Here is a 17694-nt window from a genome sequence, read left to right on the forward strand (position 1 = left end):
TTCAGATTGTTATAATAGTTATTTTATTTATTCTGCTTGTTGGCACTTCAAAGCAGATTATATTCAGGTACTGTGGGGTTTTCCCTAACCCCAGAGAACTCAAAATCTAAAGGCCTGATTCATTAAGGCATTTCTTCTATTCTGTGTCTATGGGAAAATGATGAATCAGGCAGAAGATGAATCAGTCTATGGGAAAATGATGAATGGCAGAAGAAGGTAAGTTTGTACCTGAGGGAGTGAAAAGTAAGGTGATTTTCCCAAGGTCATAAGGAGCAGCAGTAGGATTTGAACCCTGGTTTGTGGCCCACTGCTCTAACTACTAGGCCACCCTCTCACTACAATATTTATGGTTTTGGTATATGGACTATTCAGACTGCTATAATATTTATGGTTTTGGTATATGGACTATTCAGACTGCTATAATATTTATGGTTTTGGTATATGGACTATTCAGACTGCTATAATATTTATGGTTTTGGTATATGGACTATTCAGACTGCTATAATATTTATAGTTTTGGTATATGGACTATTCAGACTGCTATAATATTTATGGTTTTGGTATATGGACTATTCAGACTGCTATAATATTTATGGTTTTGGTATATGGACTATTCAGACTGCTATAATATTTATAGTTTTGGTATATGGACTATTCAGACTGCTATAATATTTATGGTTTTGGTATATGGACTATTCAGACTGCTATAATATTTATGGTTTTGGTATATGGACTATTCAGACTGCTATAATATTTATAGTTTTGGTATATGGACTATTCAGACTGCTATAATATTTATAGTTTTGGTATATGGACTATTCAGACTGCTATAATATTTATAGTTTTGGTATATGGACTATTCAGACTGCTATAATATTTATAGTTTTGGTATATGGACTATTCAGACTGCTATAATATTTATGGTTTTGGTATATGGACTATTCAGACTGCTATAATATTTATGGTTTTGGTATATGGACTATTCAGACTGCTATAATATTTATGGTTTTGGTATATGGACTATTCAGACTGCTATAATATTTATGGTTTTGGTATATGGACTATTCAGACTGCTATAATATTTATGGTTTTGGTATATGGACTATTCAGACTGCTATAATATTTATGGTTTTGGTATATGGACTATTCAGACTGCTATAATATTTATAGTTTTGGTATATGGACTATTCAGACTGCTATAATATTTATGGTTTTGGTATATGGACTATTCAGACTGCTATAATATTTATGGTTTTGGTATATGGACTATTCAGACTGCTATAATATTTATAGTTTTGGTATATGGACTATTCAGACTGCTATAATATTTATAGTTTTGGTATATGGACTATTCAGACTGCTATAATATTTATAGTTTTGGTATATGGACTATTCAGACTGCTATAATATTTATAGTTTTGGTATATGGACTATTCAGACTGCTATAATATTTATAGTTTTGGTATATGGACTATTCAGACTGCTATAATATTTATAGTTTTGGTATATGGACTATTCAGACTGCTATAATATTTATGGTTTTGGTATATGGCTTCCTGGGCCCTTAGAGAACCAAGCCTACATGCATAAAATTAATAGCTCCTGAACTAAGGAAATGTGTATCTCATAAAAGCCCCTTTGCACATCCCTTTGTACAGGGATGTAATCAGGCATGAGGCAAGCATAACTCCCAAAAAGAGGAGACACATCTAAAGACAGATGATTGTCTGATGCAAGTCATATCATCTGCCACCATCTGGGAAGGTGTCAATAGTTAGACAACACAGAGTTGTTATCACTTTCATCTCAACAGACAAACTGTGAAAGTGGCCTATGGGGAAGCCCAGGTTTCCACACACATTATCACACAGCTGGGAGATTAGTGCTTTTGTTTGACACTTTCTCTCAGTCGGCTCCTCCAATTCTGCCCTTGGTTGAGTTTCTATTACAGAAGGCTCAGTGTCTCCAACAAAGTACATAAAAATGAAGATGCACTCTTAGGTGAAGCTCAAATGCATGTCCATCTGAGGTAGGCCAAGCAGAAAAGAAACCATAACTCACTTCCCATCTCTTTTCTTAAGGTTGATATTGGTTGTGAGAAATTAGCAACATGATGTCTTTGTAAAAAGCTCTGATGTGCCACCCTTACAGTGGCACTGCACACAAAGAAACTGTGGGGATCGTGTGCTGCTACTCATGGTCTGATAAAAGGTGCTACAATAGTGGGAGACCAGACAGCCACTGTTCCTCCAGCTGTGTGGGAGTATGAATAAGGAGTATTACTTCAGGCATATGTTTGCTGTAAACACAGATTGTGCTTGCTTTCGAGAAAAAGGTTATGACAATGAGGTAAGCTTAAAAGAAGTGGAGCATCTATGGTGAGAGTGTTAGTGGTTGTACAGTGCAGAAGGTCTGGCAAAACTCTTTTAAATTGACCAAGTGCCACAATGTGCTTCAGAGAAAGCAGTACTGTTTCCTGGGAGATGACTTTTGCCATAGGGAAGTGCAGCCAGGGACTTTTAGACAGTTGAAGGTTTTATCACCGTTCCCTCTCACAGCATGTAAAACATCTTGTTTCTGATGGGTTTTCTATGTTTTGTCATGAAAAGAAGAGAATAGTGACACATTTCATTATGGTGATACCCCAGTTCCTTTTTAGATATTAAAATTACGAAGGAGCCTGATGGTTTTTTCTTTTCTATTTTTGAGAAAAGCACTGATCACAACACATTGCTGTTTTATGAGAGTTCATTGCTTGAACCATTATCTCAATTTGTTGATATTTTTTGAAGCCTTTGATTCCATAGTTAGGTTACCATCCTATATTAGAGATTCGGGAGACATTATTAAGGTGCTATAGAAGTATAGTAGGTCCTTGCTAGATTTATCTCTAGTAATGATTGATATAAGGATAAGATTGATATATAAGGATATATATATAAGGATAAGATATATATAAGATATATATATATATATATATATATATATAAGATATATATAAGATATATATAAGATATATATATATAAGGATAAGATTGATATAAGGATAAGAGGATTTTGAAGAGGATAAGACCTCTTTTCCATGCTCAAGACTTCAGAACAATCCTCCAAGCAGTCATCTTTTCAAAAATAGACTATTGCAATTCCCTATTGCTAGGTCTGCCCTCATCCTATCTCAAACCTTTACAGATGGTGCAAAATTCAGCAGCCCGATTACTAACAGGCGCAAGAAAGAGAGACCACATATCTCCCATTCTGAAAGAGCTTCATTGGCTACCCGTACACCTCCGTATCATGTATAAAGCCTTATGTATCATCTTCAAAACTATTCATCAACGCATCTCCCTCGATCTACAAATCCTCCTCCAAGTATACAACTTGGCAAGACCTACCAGAGATGCCTACAGAGGCGCCCTCAAAGTTCCCCCTGCGAAAATGACCAGACACATCACCTTAAGAGATCGTGCCACCTCCACAGCTGGCCCTTCCCTGTGGAATTCCATTCCTACAGATCTCAGACTGGAACCCTGCCTCTTAACTTTTAGGAAAAGACTTAAGACTTGGTTATTCAAGCAAGCTTTCCCAGACACATCACAATGACACAAGCCAAAGACACAAACCAAGGATTCCTCATAACATTCAGCCATTAATCATGCCATTTGTACATAGCAGTTAATTTAATTTATCTGTATACCGTTAACCGTTTACTCTTTCCTATCTCTTCCTCCTTCTCCAAGTTCTTCTACCCTCGTTATTTGTAATTATTCCTTCGGTCACAACAGTTCCTAGTTGATGTATTTAATGCACTCCCGTTTCATGTAAACCAGCAAGATATGTTCTCATGATTGCCGGTATATAAAAACCTTAAATAAATAAATAAATAAATAAATAAATAAATAAAAAATATAACAGCACTATATACTAATATACCACAGGATGTGGCATTAGAAGTAATATCTGAAGCTTTGATGGCAGAATATGCATGTGATCACATACCAGGGTAATTTATTGTGGATCTAGATTCTATAGCACCAAAAGAGAATTATTTTCTATTTGATAACGTCTTCTATCAGCAAATAAGGGGAACAGCGATGTGCGCAGTGATGGCACCCAGTTTGGCAAGCTTATATGTGGGAGCCTTTGAAAAGAAATGGTTAGAGGGCTTTCCTTTTCAGCAATACATTAGGTGTTGGCGGAGGTTTATTGATGATATGATTGTGTTGTGGTCGGGGGATCGTGAGAAATTTGATGAATTTATACAGTGGTTGAATACTTGTGATCCAAATTTACAATTTACATTTCATTATGGTGATACCACAGTTCCTTTTCTAGATATTAAGATTATGAAGGAGCCTGATGGTGTTTTCTTTTCTATTTTTCAGAAAAGTACTGATCGCAACACATTGCTGTTTTATGAGAGTTGCCATCCTCGTTGTTTAAGGGGCAGTATCCCCTTTGGACAATTCCTTCGTTTGAGGCGCTTGTGCTCAACCACGCAGGAATATAAAAATTGTGCTGGGGAAATGTGTGAACAGTTTGTCCAGAGGGGATATCCACTTAGTATTGTGAAGAAGGCTATGAAGCGAGCTCATTGAATTGATAGGGAAGCTTTATTGAGTATAGTACATAATAAAAAAGTTAATAAATTGACATGTGTGCTGCCTTACTCTTCATCAATCTATGGGATTGTTAAAAATATAAGGAAAAATTGGCATGTGCTGTGATTACATAAATTTTTTTTGGAAAAACCGCTGATTGCATTCCAAAAAGGGAAGTGTTTGAAGGATCAAGTAGCTCATTCTATGTTCAGTGAGGAATGGAGTAATCAAGTGGTCGATGTAGGACACTTTGCCTGTGGAGGTTTTTCAGTCTGTTTACAGTCACATTCTAATATACACCTACCTTTGGACAAATTGAGTTGGTTCAAACCTAAGGTGAAAACCATTTGTGTGTCTACAAAACTGATTTATATTATTTGGTGCTCTTGCAAATTGATATATGTGGGGAAAATGATGCGGCAGTTGAAAATCCGTATGATTGAACATTGTACTGCAATTAAATGTAAAAAAGTGGAAGCACCTATAGTGCAACATTGTTTAGATTTGGGCCACAATTTGATGATTTTTTTTTTACAGTGATTGATAAATTTGCAGTGAATTGTAAGGGGGGGGGGGGGGGAAACGATCAGAATCGGAGACTTTTACAGGTTGAACAACGTTGGATTTTTTTCTTTAAAGACAATTTCCCCAGAAGGTCTTAATAAAGACGTTGATTGGTCTGTGTTTTAGAATGTAGTGTTGTGATTGATGTTGTCTGAGGTCTATGGTTGGTTTAAAAAGAGAGAAAGAGGTGGAGTCGAGTGAGCATTTGTCGCTATGTTTTAAAAAAAATGGGAGAAAGAACCTGATGGTCAATACTGAGGGTATCTACTTGGGTAGTCATTTTAATTTGTTTTGTGTAATGTTTTTTGTGACTAATGTTTTTTAATAGTTGTTATTTTGTGTCTTTGTAGATTATTTGTTTGTTCCCCTGAGGAAGGCAGGAATGCCGAAACATTGGTCAATGACGGGATGATTGTGGGGTTTATACTGGAGCACTTTAATTGGAGTATTCTTCAAAGAAGAAGAGTTAGAATATTATATTGTGGGAAGATAAGTATTAAAAGAAGTTTGTAATAAAGAAAAGTGTTAGGCTTTCAAGTGAATAATACAAATTTTCTTTGAAGAGAGAGATGAGAATGGGATTAAGTAAGTGACATGAAGTCAGTGCTCTAGTGCATGATACTGGTTGAAGCCCATCGCGGGCAAGAGTCTGTGGATTACTTTGCAAAGAGCACAATATTTCTGATACTTTCCCATTTTGGTGTCTCTTTATGTATTAAAATGAATGCCTCGGTAGTTTGGTATTTATGGTTCAATATACAGGCACAGGTACCCGGAACCCGGAAATCGACCTGGGACCCCTTACATGCCATCCATAGCAGAAGTAAAGTTACGTGGCAGGGGATCCCGGCGTGCGCTTGTGTGCATAAATATTTATGTGCTGGTTTCAATGTAGAATCCAGGAATGCCCATGCCCTACCCAGACCATGCCCACGCCCACACCCCGCCCCCTTTTTGGAAAAAAAATTCTATGCATATCCAGGAGGCATGTGCGTATCCGGGTGGCTTTTAAAATCTGCTCAGTGCGCAGTGGCCCAACATATTTGTGTATCATCTGGTTTTGGTGTCAATCAGATTTTTAAAATTCACCTAACATTTGGCAACTTATTCGCGGAATTTTACATTTGCACAATTGATATCAGATTTGCCTATTCTCTACTGTTGGTTGGGATGAGTTCAGAGTGAAGAACTAGCAGGGCTTGATGACTTGGAGAAGGACTGGGTGACCTGGTGGAGATTTTGGCAAATTGGTGATTTCAATTACATGCACATATTTTAAAATATAACAACTTCTGTGCATAAAACAGGGTTTTACATGAAAAAATCTTTTTTTTCACTCATTAAATATATGCACATATATTTTTAAAATAGGTAAGAAAAGTACATGCTTTCAATGCACTGCAGATATTTGTGCAAAAGGAAACGTGTGTGTATGTTAGGGGTATACATAGATGTATTTTATAAACTATGCATATCTGATATATGCAAGTTATAAAATACTGTAATAGATCTCCATGTGACCATATATGCACATATATGGGGCTGCACAGAGTTGTTTGAAAGTTATCTACTAAGCTTTTTTTCTATATACACATAGAATGGGTAAAAAGCTTAAAGAAATGAGGTCCTCAATTTGTCCAAACAGTGGTCATATAGAGACAAAAATAACAGCTGTCCATTAAGCATATTTTGAGTCTACAGGAAGAGGAGTCATACATTTTCTATTTGTGCTTTCTGCTTTGCTCGCTGACATGCAAATGACCATCTGTCCTGCATAAATCTGGAAAACAAAAGTAAGAAAAAACAATGCACACAACAAACATGAACATTTGAAATTTTGCTATGTTATACAAATGTAATCTCTAATTACATACTCTTAAAACAGGTTTGCAGATATAGGACACATCAACTCATCTCCTTGTAAAACTTACATTTTTTTTTTTGCAATTAGATAAATATAACATTTCATAGAAAGGTACTTACAGGTTTGGACAGGAGGACTCACCAGTATGCATCCTCACTCAATGTAGTTCTTCTGACATGCCAGCTGGCTTGGCTCCATGACTAAAGGTTGTGTTGGCCTGCTTGTGCCATCACTACCACTGATCAGACAATGTTGAATATCCTTGAGGGGTATGGCATGAAAGAACTGCTTGGGACCGCAAGACTGGCATTAAAAAGTAATTTAAAGGGTCCTCATCCATTTCATACAACTGATATCATAACTGATTTCAATAAAGAGCTTCCAATATGAGGACATGATGCATGGTCACATTTCCTACCCACTTGAGCATCTGCATATGTATGTATAACAGAGCAAGTAACTATGCCATTTTTTGATCATTTTGATTGCTATCTAGCCTTGAAGTGGTTCTATATCACATCTGGAAGAAGCAAACTCGGAAGAGGCCCAACCTACTGGACCTATCCAAAGGTGTGATGAGACATAAATTTCATTAATCTATCACTTATGTACAGGTATGTCTCCTTTTTTCAGGATGCTGATATTGTCTACAATCACCCAGTCTAACCCTTACAGCTATACTATACTTGGGAGAGAAAAGATACCAGTGCACTTCTCTGATATATTACGCAATGTGATATAAGCCTGAGAATATTTTTAGTAACCTATTCAGATGGTCACTCTTTACATATTTTTGAGCTGATTCCTCTTTGTATAATTTGCTGTGCAGTTCATGTAGAATACATGACATCTGAACAGGAAAATAGTGAAGAAAAAAGCTTTAAGCTGTAGAAAGCAGCAATGTAATTATGAAGAGAATGGTTGTTCTTGATGGATAGTGCTACTAATAAGCGAATAAAGGCAAAGTAAATTATGCATGAGACCCCTTTTTCTTCCATTTATAGATTTCATCACACATGTGCCATTCCCCTCAGATTTTTTTGTGTGTTTTCTTCCCCCTCCCCATTGAAGAACCATTTAAGTGCTTTTAACCATATGAAAAAAAAATCACAATGGTGTTTGAAGTGTGGGAAAGTGGTTTTGTCTTCTTGTTCTTACTTCTAGATAATGTCACCTTCGGAGAAAGCTCAAGTTTTTTCCTTAGTCCAATTCCAGATGTTGGTGATACCAGGAGAGCAATTCTGCATATCAGATTGTTGGTGATACCAGGAGAGCAATTCTGCATCTCTATTCATTGCATAATACATATTGCAATGAATAGAGATGTGACTAATTGGAAGCTGACTCAAACCAGATGAATTTCTGATTGATCTGATTTCTACTGTGAAAATCTGCTGGATTTCCTTCTGTGTATTTTGGGAAATTTGAAAGAACTTAAAAAAAAATTCATAGGAGATTTGATAAACTTGATTTGGAGTTTTGAAAAATCAGAAACAAATCTAACAATTTGATGAAAACTGACGTGAACTTTTTAGTCATAAGCAAATGTTTTAAAATTCATGTTGTATTTCTTCAAGAAGATACAGCAAACCAATCCTACAAGCCTTCAGAATTGTTCTGAATGGGAACTTGGTTAAGAACCTGCATTAAGAGAATTTATTCAACTTCCTTGAGATACACAGGACCTCTGAACAACGTCTTTTATTTTAAACATAATAAGTAATTATTTGTGTTTGTCAAAATCCACAAATTACTTTTGATTTCCCAGCTCCTGAATCTAGGTGAATTGAGCCCAACCTGATTACCTCAAGACAAAAGAGACAAAACAAAGTATAACAAAGTCAAGAAAGTCATCGGGAAGTAGAAGGAAATATTTTATTTCCCCTTGTAATATTTTCTCTCTGAAAGAGAGATGATTTCAGCTAAAGTGCCATTGTTTTCTTCAAATAGTGTTTCTTTTTTGCAGGAATGATTCGGTTGTTGCCCTTTTGTGGAAGTTCCTGCGGAAAGTGCTTTCATAACCCTTCATTGATGCAAACAATTTGGTTTCATTTTTTCTGTACTATATCGACAAAACCTCTGATGTGGAAAAAATATGAATATAACAACAAAATGAATCCCATACAGTAAAAATGCGTGGTAAATATTAAAATGTGATCATCATCTAGTCGCCGTTCTCTGACACAATCTGTCATGCGACTATAGGCGTGTTATAATCATAGGTCACACTGTGTGAATTTGTTTTCCTTTTTTTGGGAATCTTTATCCTTGCATGACAGATTGTATCAGTGTTTTTACTGTGTGGGATTCATTTTGTTGTTATGTTCATTTTTTCTGTGCTGTAATTAATATGAATGGTATGGTAATTCTATGAAACATAGGGTAAATGAACAATGTTATGTTTCAAAGTACACACAAGAAACACAGCAACATTTATTTCTGTCCATCCTTAAACACAACCAAATAGATCACAACTACTGCACCAAGCAAGCAAGCTCAGATATACAACAGAGCTACACAGAAAATACAACTGCATGATGTGCCATCACATTTCACATGGCATATCTACTTCTCACATACATTCAAAACTGCGTGTCACAACCCAATTTGCATATATCTTGAGACAATTGCAGCCACGCTTAGAGGTAGATTTTAAAAGTCTGGTGGGCGCCAAAATCAGGAGATATGCGCATGAGTCGGGCTTGAGTATGCACCCACCAAATTTTAAAAGCTGTCCAGATGCACGCATATCTCCCACTGCACGCACATCTCATTCAGTTTCAAAAAGGGGCATGGGCTGGGCATGGGTATTTCAGGGAATGGCCAAGAGATGTGCACATAAATACTTATGCGCCCTGGCGCGCATCCATGTCCGCTGCGGCGTAAGTTTACTTCTGTTATGGAGGAGGTGTTAAGTTGTAAAAAAAAAAAAAAAGCAGCCAGTTTGGAAGGGTTTAAAGGGTCTGAGATAACTGGGGAGCGTGCAGGCTATCAAACCAGGGGGGCTTTGGAGGACCTAGCTGTTAACCAGGTGAACTGATGGATGATCTGGTGAAACTGGCAGTGGCGTGGATGCGCGCCAGTTATAAAATACCCCTTCTTACACGGTAAGTTATGAAATCGCCATGTCCCTGGGCACTCTCTAATGCACACACGCTGGTGTGTGTCCACGTGCTGCTTTGAAAGTTACTATACCCTATGGCTAATTTTTGATGGAACGTGTGAGTTTTTTAGCAACGTATTCCAGAGCAATCTCATTTTCTGTATATATATTTGTCATGTCACAAATTTTAGTTTTTATGTTATGTAAAAACTAATAAATGTTTTAAGTTACAGACTTTCAATGCTATTATCATTATCATTTCAGCATTCAGAGAGCAGCCTAAACCAAGATGTTGTATAACTAAATACATATTCTCCTCCTTTCTTGAGGCAATATCCCCGCACTTTAGTGGACAATAGCTTGCACCTTTAAATATTCACTAGCCTAATAATGGCATCATCTCTACCCAACTACTTTGATGATTCCTTAAAATACGTTTTTTGATGGGATAACACAACCTTTCTATTTTTAATGTGTTTTTTGTGTTCTATTTGTAATGTTTTTATTTTTTCTGTTTTATGAATTGAAGCTAAATATCCATAATTTTTTCTAATAAACACAGTACTAAGCTGCAAAGTTTTTTTTTTGCAAAATTAATAAATGCATGAAAAAATATACAGAATAGGCTAAGATGCACCAACATTTCAAAATATTGGCATTTTGCATAATTTTTACACACTGGGCCCTTTATAAAAACTTCACAAATTCACCTTTCACAAGTAGTATACTTTCACATGTAATCTGTTATACACAAAAGTTTACTAAAATTTTGAATTAATGAGCTGCTGCAATGCAATATCATGCAAAGCTGCTCATTATTTCAAAACCAAGTGAAAACCAATGCATGAAGATGTCTTTGCACTCTGTTTTCCCTAAAAAGCTAACTACACCTCAATGAGGTATAGTTTTCTTTTTTTGCAATTTAAACTTGCCAGTGAAGGAGCCTGCTAACCCATGACTGCTCTGGTTTAAAGAGGCTGCACAGTCCAGTAGAAGTCTCACCCTCATGTGTGAAATCCCTAGTGTACTATTGGATGACCCCCAAATTGCAAAATAATTAGTCCCATAGTTGTGTGGTTCTTCTGGGAGAGGCAGGGATCCCTACTTGCTCCTGCCTCATTGTTGCCATCTTGGAAAATGGAACTGGCTGACCCCATGTGAGTAACCTTGCCAAGGGGTTTAATATTTTGCATTTTGGGGAGCATATAGGGGATAGGAAGAAAGTCATCTCTTGCCCCACAGATCACCAAGAATTGTAGACATGGGGGTAAGGGGGCTGTTATCAGGCTGTGCATCTCCTTTAAATCAGAGCAACCCTGAGATTGGGGGCCACTATTGTGTGCTGCCATGGCTAGAAATGCAAAAAAAAAAAAAAAGGCTGCGGCAACATGCATAAAATCTCTCATAAACTGGCAACATCGGCCAAGATGGATGCCTAACTGAAGAGTTCCTCTCCCTTGATTTTTGAATCCCTAGCTTCTTATTGCTTCTTGCAAGATTTTTGGACACCTCCACTCATATTTCATTAACTATATCTCCCTGATGGCAACCAAAAGAAAACCAGCTGATTTAAAACAAAGTACTCACTGCATTAATGGTGCAACAAAAACAATTACAGGCTGCCTATACAGTTTTGGCTGACAAAATAGAAGATTCGGAGAATCGTTCGCGGCACTGCAATCTACGGATATGGCGCATCCTGGACACTGCTGAATATGCGGATGCAGGAGTCATAGCACAGGAAATTTACACCTTCATACTTAATACTGTGTACAATTCTGGTCGCCGCATCTCAAAAAAGATATAGTTGCGAAAACTTTTTGTCCCTATTCCTGACACAGGTGGTAGATGCAGGACCTAGGTATGTCGCGTGCTACTCACGGTTGAAGAAACGAAGACTGTGGCTGCAGCCGCCCCCGGAGACCAGGCCGGCGGGGGCCGAAGAAATGAAAATCAAGGCCGGTGGGGCCGAAGAAAAGAAGATGAACGTTGCACAGCCAGCCACGCCGGAGACCAAGCCAGCGGGGCCCGAAGAAATGAAGATCGAGGCCAGCAGGGCCAAAGAAAAGAAGATGGACATCATGCAGCCAGCCACCGCCGGAGACCAAGTCAGCGGGGGCTGAAGAAATGAACACCGGCACTGCTAACTGCCGCCGGAGATGAGCTGTTCAGCTGGGGGCCTTTGTGTGATGTATTTGAGATTGGAAGGGTGCTTCTGTGTGTCTGTGTGTGTGTGTGTGAGTGTATGTGAGAAAGGAATGGTGCTTCTGTGTATGTGTGTGTGTATGTGAGAGGAATGGTGCTTCTGTGTGTGAGGCAGGGAGGGTGCTTCTGCATGTGTCAATGTGTGTGTGTGCGAGAGAGAGATGGAGCATGTTCTTGGCTGGCTTGTGGCTGTGAGAGAGAGGGCATGTGTGTAATTGAGCCTGTTTGTGAGATAGAACATGTGTGTGATTGAAATCCTGTGTGTAAGTAAGAGAGAGCGAGAGCATTGTGTGTTTGAGAGACTGGCCAGAGAGGTGACGTTTGTATGTGTGAGAAAGATTGATCAGGGAGATGACTGGTATGTGTGTGCTTGTGTGTGTGAGAGAGAGAGACTGGTTGGGGAGATGATTGGTGTGTGAGAGACAAAAACTAATCTTGAGGGTGTGGGTGTGTGTGTATGTGTGTGTGTGTGTGTGTGAGAGAGAGAGGAGACTAAGGAAGAGGTCCGTGAGGACAGCTTCAGCAGCCACTGCTGCTTCTGGTGTGGCCTGCAAGGGAAAGGAATAGGAGAACTGCTGGAGAGGGTAAGTAAAGGTAGCTTTTTAAGTTCATTTTTCTTGATTGACTACCATTTTAATTATTGGGTAGTATGTGATAGGGATGTGAATCGTTTTTTGACGATTTAAAACAATCGTCAGATATATTTTAAATCGTCAAAAATCGTTAGAGCCGCGATACAATAGCAATTCCCCCGATTTATCGTCAAAATATCGTAAATCGGGGGAGGGGGAGGGCGGGAAAACCGGCACACCAAAACAACCCTAAAACCCACCCCGACCCTTTAAAACAAATCCCCCACCCTCCCGAACACCCCCAAAATGTTTTAAATTACCTGGGGTCCAGTGGGGGGTCCCGGCGCGATCTCCCGCTCTCGGGCCACGGCTGCGTTAATAGAAATGGCGCCAGCGGCCCTTTGCCCTTACCATATGACAGGGCAAAGGTAGCGCCGGCGCCATTTTGGTTCCTGTCACCCGACATCACGAGTGCAGGAGATCGCTCCTGGATCCCCGCTGGACCCCCAGGGACTTTTGGCCAGCTTGGGGGGGGGGGCCTCCTGACCCCCACAAGACTTGCCAAAAGTCCAGCGGGGGTCCGGGAGCGATCTCCTGCACTCGCGCCGTATTGCCAATATTCAAAATGGCGCCGGCGCTACCTTTGCCCTTACTATGTCATACGACCTGTATGACATAGTGAGGGCAAAAATGTAATATTTAAATGAGCTTCTGTGTTAAAAAGGACACGCTACGGAAGAATTGTTCATCTCTAGTGCTCAATTTCATTGGGCAACCACAATTTCAATGGGTGCTCAATACGAGGGTCCATTTTATCCCGCGTCAGGTCGATTTCGCTGAATATACATGCACAATTTACACGCACAATAGCGAGGGGGTGAAATCAGCCTATAACAAGTCTATTGTGCGTGTATATTGTGTGTCCAGAATTGTTTTTTTTCATCAAGCCATTACATTCACCCTTCTTAAACACCGTAAGCAGTAGATTTAAATATAGGAACCACAGAGGACAGTATTTTCTTAATTTCTCCTGAACCCTTGACTTAATGCCAGCTCTGGGGCTGGAATTAAATCTACCGTATTAAAAAGTGTGTGCTGGGCACCCAGCAATTTTCTGCTTTAGGGGGTAATAGCTAGGGATGTGCAGAGCAAAATTTTATGTTCATATTTTTTATGTCCGAAAGGGGGTCCCACTTGCGGCCAATATGGACATAAAAAAAATCCAATGAGTTGGGTATATGTACATATGTGCAAAAAAAAATTTAAACCCCCTCACCCTCCTTAATCCCCCCCCCAGACTTACCACAACTCCCTGGTGATCGAGCGAGGAGTGAGGACGTCATTTCTGCAATCCTTGGCGAGAAGCATGTGACGTCGGTGGCACGTCGAGTGACGCGGCATCACGTGATTCCCGGCTCGTTCGCGCCGGACGGCTCGTTCGGCCCAAAAAGAACTTTTGGCCAGCTTGGGGGGGCCTCCTGACTCCCCCAAGCTGGCCAAAAGTTCTTTTTGGGCCGAACGAGCCGTCCGGCGCGAACTTGCCGGGAATCACGTGACGCCGCGTCTGAGTGACGCGGCGCCACGTGATTCCCGGCTCGTTCGCGCCGGACGGCTCGTTCGGCCCAAAAAGAACTTTTGGCCAGCTTGGGGGGGCCTCCTGACCCCTTCAAGCTGGCCAAAAGTTCTTTTTGGGCCGAACGAGCCGTCCGGCGCGAACTTGCCGGGAATCACGTGACGCCGCGTCTGAGTGACGCGGCGCCACGTGATTCCCGGCTCGTTCGCGCCGGACGGCTCGTTCGGCCCAAAAAGAACTTTTGGCCAGCTTGGGGGGGGCCTCCTGACCCCTTCAAGCTGGCCAAAAGTTCTTTTTGGGCCGAACGAGCCGTCCGGCGCAAACTTGCCGGGAATCACGTGACGCCGCGTCTGAGTGACGCGGCGCCACGTGATTCCCAGCTCGTTCGCGCCGGACGGCTCGTTCGGCCCAAAAAGAACTTTTGGCCAGCTTGGGGGGGCCTCCTGACCCCTTCAAGCTGGCCAAAAGTTCTTTTTGGGCCGAACGAGCCGTCCGGCGCAAACTTGCCGGGAATCACGTGACGCCGCGTCTGAGTGACGCGGCGCCACGTGATTCCCGGCTCGTTCGCGCCGGACGGCTCGTTCGGCCCAAAAAGAACTTTTGGCCAGCTTGGGGGGGCCTCCTGACCCCTTCAAGCTGGCCAAAAGTTCTTTTTGGGCCGAACGAGCCGTCCGGCGCGAACTTGCCGGGAATCACGTGACGCCGCGTCTGAGTGATGCGGCGCCACGTGATTCCCGGCTCGTTCGCGCCGGACGGCTCGTTCGGCCCAAAAAGAACTTTTGGCCAGCTTGGGGGGGCCTCCTGACCCCTTCAAGCTGGCCAAAAGTTCTTTTTGGGCCGAACGAGCCGTCCGGCGCGAACGAGCCGGGAATCACGTGACGCCGGCGTCACTCGACGTGCCGCCGACGTCACATGCTTCTCGCCAAGGATTGCAGAAATGGCGTCCTCACTCCTCACTCCATCACCAGGGAGTTGTGGTAAGTCGGGGGGGGGGATTAAGGAGGGTGAGGGGGTTTATATTTTTATTTTGGCTCAACAATCGCGATTTCCCACATATCGAACATATCTATGTTCGATATGTGGGAAATCCGATCGTTTATGTCGAATCAATTTTTTAAGTAAAAAAAAAATATGAGTTGCGTTTTACTAATGCGGTCAATCCGAATGCACACCCCTAGTAATAGCTAATAGCCTCATCCACATGGAATTTACATGTTATGGGGTAGATTTTCAAAGCGGTACGCGCGTATCCTACGCGCGTACCCCCCGAAAACCTACTCCAAACCCCCCCTGCGCGCACCGAGCCTATTTTGCATAGGCTCGGCGGCGCACGCAAGCCCCGGGACGCGCATAAGTCCCGGGGCTTGCATGGAAAGGCGTGCCGGGGAGCGTGCTGGGGGGCGTGGTGGTCATGACGTGACGTTTCGGAGGTGGCGCCGCGGGCGTGGTTTCGGCCTGGGGGCATTCCGGGGGTGTGGCCACGCCCTCCGGAACAGCCCCCGGGTCGGGTGATGGTGGCCAGCAGCCCGCTGGCGCGCGCAGATTTACGTCTGCCTCCAGCAGGCGTAAATCCAGCGATAAATGTAGGAGGGGTTTAGATAGGGCTGGGGGGGGGGGGGGTGGATTAGGTAGGGGAAGGGAGGGGAAGGTGAGGGGAGGGCGAAAGAAAGTTCCCTCCGAGGCCGCTCTGATTTCGGAGCGGCCTCGGAGGGAATGGAGGCAGGCTGCGTGGATCGGTGTGCGCAGGCTGCCCAAAATCGGCAGCCTTGCGCGCGCCGATCCCGGATTTTAATGAATACATGCGGCTACGCGCGTAGCTATTGAAATCCCGCGTACTCTTGTTCGCGCCTGGTGCGCGAACAAAGGTACGCGCTCGCACAAAATTATAAAATCTACCCCTATAAGCGCTATCAGCTATGCGTTTGTTTGTGTACGCATTTTGGATGTGCTAAGCTCTTTATTGCATCGGGTGCTAGTCTAGCGTGTCGAAAATGTGAGTCCAGCCAAGCGTATACCTGTGAGCTAGGCTGGGCGTACTTTATTGCATTGGCCCCTTAGTGTCAATATGGATTTCACGTTTGCGGTGGACCAGTTATTTTAACCATTTGGCAGTTTTTAAGTGCAAATCATTTAAAATTGAAAAAGGGAACCTCCACTTCATTACCCTCCTCTAAAAGAGGGAGTTAAACAACTGAAAAATTAGAATAAACTGACAGTGCACTTACCAGCTGATTTTGGTAAGCTGTGACAGCCGTGAACACAGTTTCAGGAAAGATGAACGTTCTGAATTCTTCTGATTTTAGATTCAGTAGGGATGCTGTGTGATCCTTCTTTTTAATGATGTGAACCCTAGGTTGGTACTTGTGCATGGAGTTCAGAATAATCTGCAATGGAGATGCACCAAATATCAAGAACAAAGCTGAGAGATATCAAAACACAGTAAGCTAAATAGTTATTTCCAAGAATAAATGACAAAAATAGCTCAGGCAATCAGTAACTTGTTTGGTCATAGGGCAGATGGTGCATGCATTCCTTATTTAACATTTGTCCCCAAATCAGTTTTAAAACCAGTTTCAAACTGAATTTATACCGTTAAGAAATACATTAATTTTTTTTCATGCACCATGGAATGCTTTTGAAACTTAAATAGGGACAACTCTGCGACATCCCTCCAACATACATACATAAAGTTAAAATAATATTGATAAACTGTAAAGTATTTGTGCCGATAAGAAATTGTGGCATTGAGCTATACTTGTTGCTGCTACTTACACAATTAAGGAGTCATTTTAAAACTTGCCATAGTGGGGCGAAGTCTGCGGGTACGTTTTCCTTCAGGCTTTGCACTAATTTTCAAAAAGAAAGTACCGTATTTTGTCGTCCATAAGTCGCACTTTTTTTTCCCCAAAAGTGGGGGGAAATGTATGTGCGTCTTATGTAGCGAATGTAGCATCTCTCCCTCTCGCGCACCGTCCCTCTCCTCCTCCTTCCAACTCAGCCCAATCAGTATGGTGCAAGTAAAAAATCAGCTGTTTGAACCGTGTGCACTACGGAAGCCCCTCCAGGTCAAACAGCTTCCTGCCGGTCTGCTGTTCCCGGGGTGCCGCCAACCTTTGCAGTAAGATGCACCACGGGAACAGCAGACCGGCAGGAAGCTGTTTGACCTGGAGGGGCTTTCGTAGTGCACACGGTTCAAACAGCTGATGTTTGACCTG

At 41.6% G+C, this 17694-nt stretch overlaps 1 protein-coding gene across 1 annotated transcript in view; it reads right to left on the reverse strand.

The window, feature by feature from the left end:
- The window catches only part of TBX20 (T-box transcription factor 20), a 169831-nt gene that overhangs the window by 68432 nt on the left and 83705 nt on the right, over positions 1-17694 (reverse strand). The window contains exon 5 of the mRNA XM_029589683.1: positions 16705-16863. Coding sequence (XP_029445543.1) covers positions 16705-16863 — 159 coding nt within the window. The remainder of the gene's footprint in view (positions 1-16704; positions 16864-17694) is intronic.

Source organism: Rhinatrema bivittatum, chromosome 2 (genome assembly GCF_901001135.1).
Source record: "Rhinatrema bivittatum chromosome 2, aRhiBiv1.1, whole genome shotgun sequence".
Lineage (NCBI taxonomy): Eukaryota > Metazoa > Chordata > Amphibia > Gymnophiona > Rhinatrematidae > Rhinatrema > Rhinatrema bivittatum.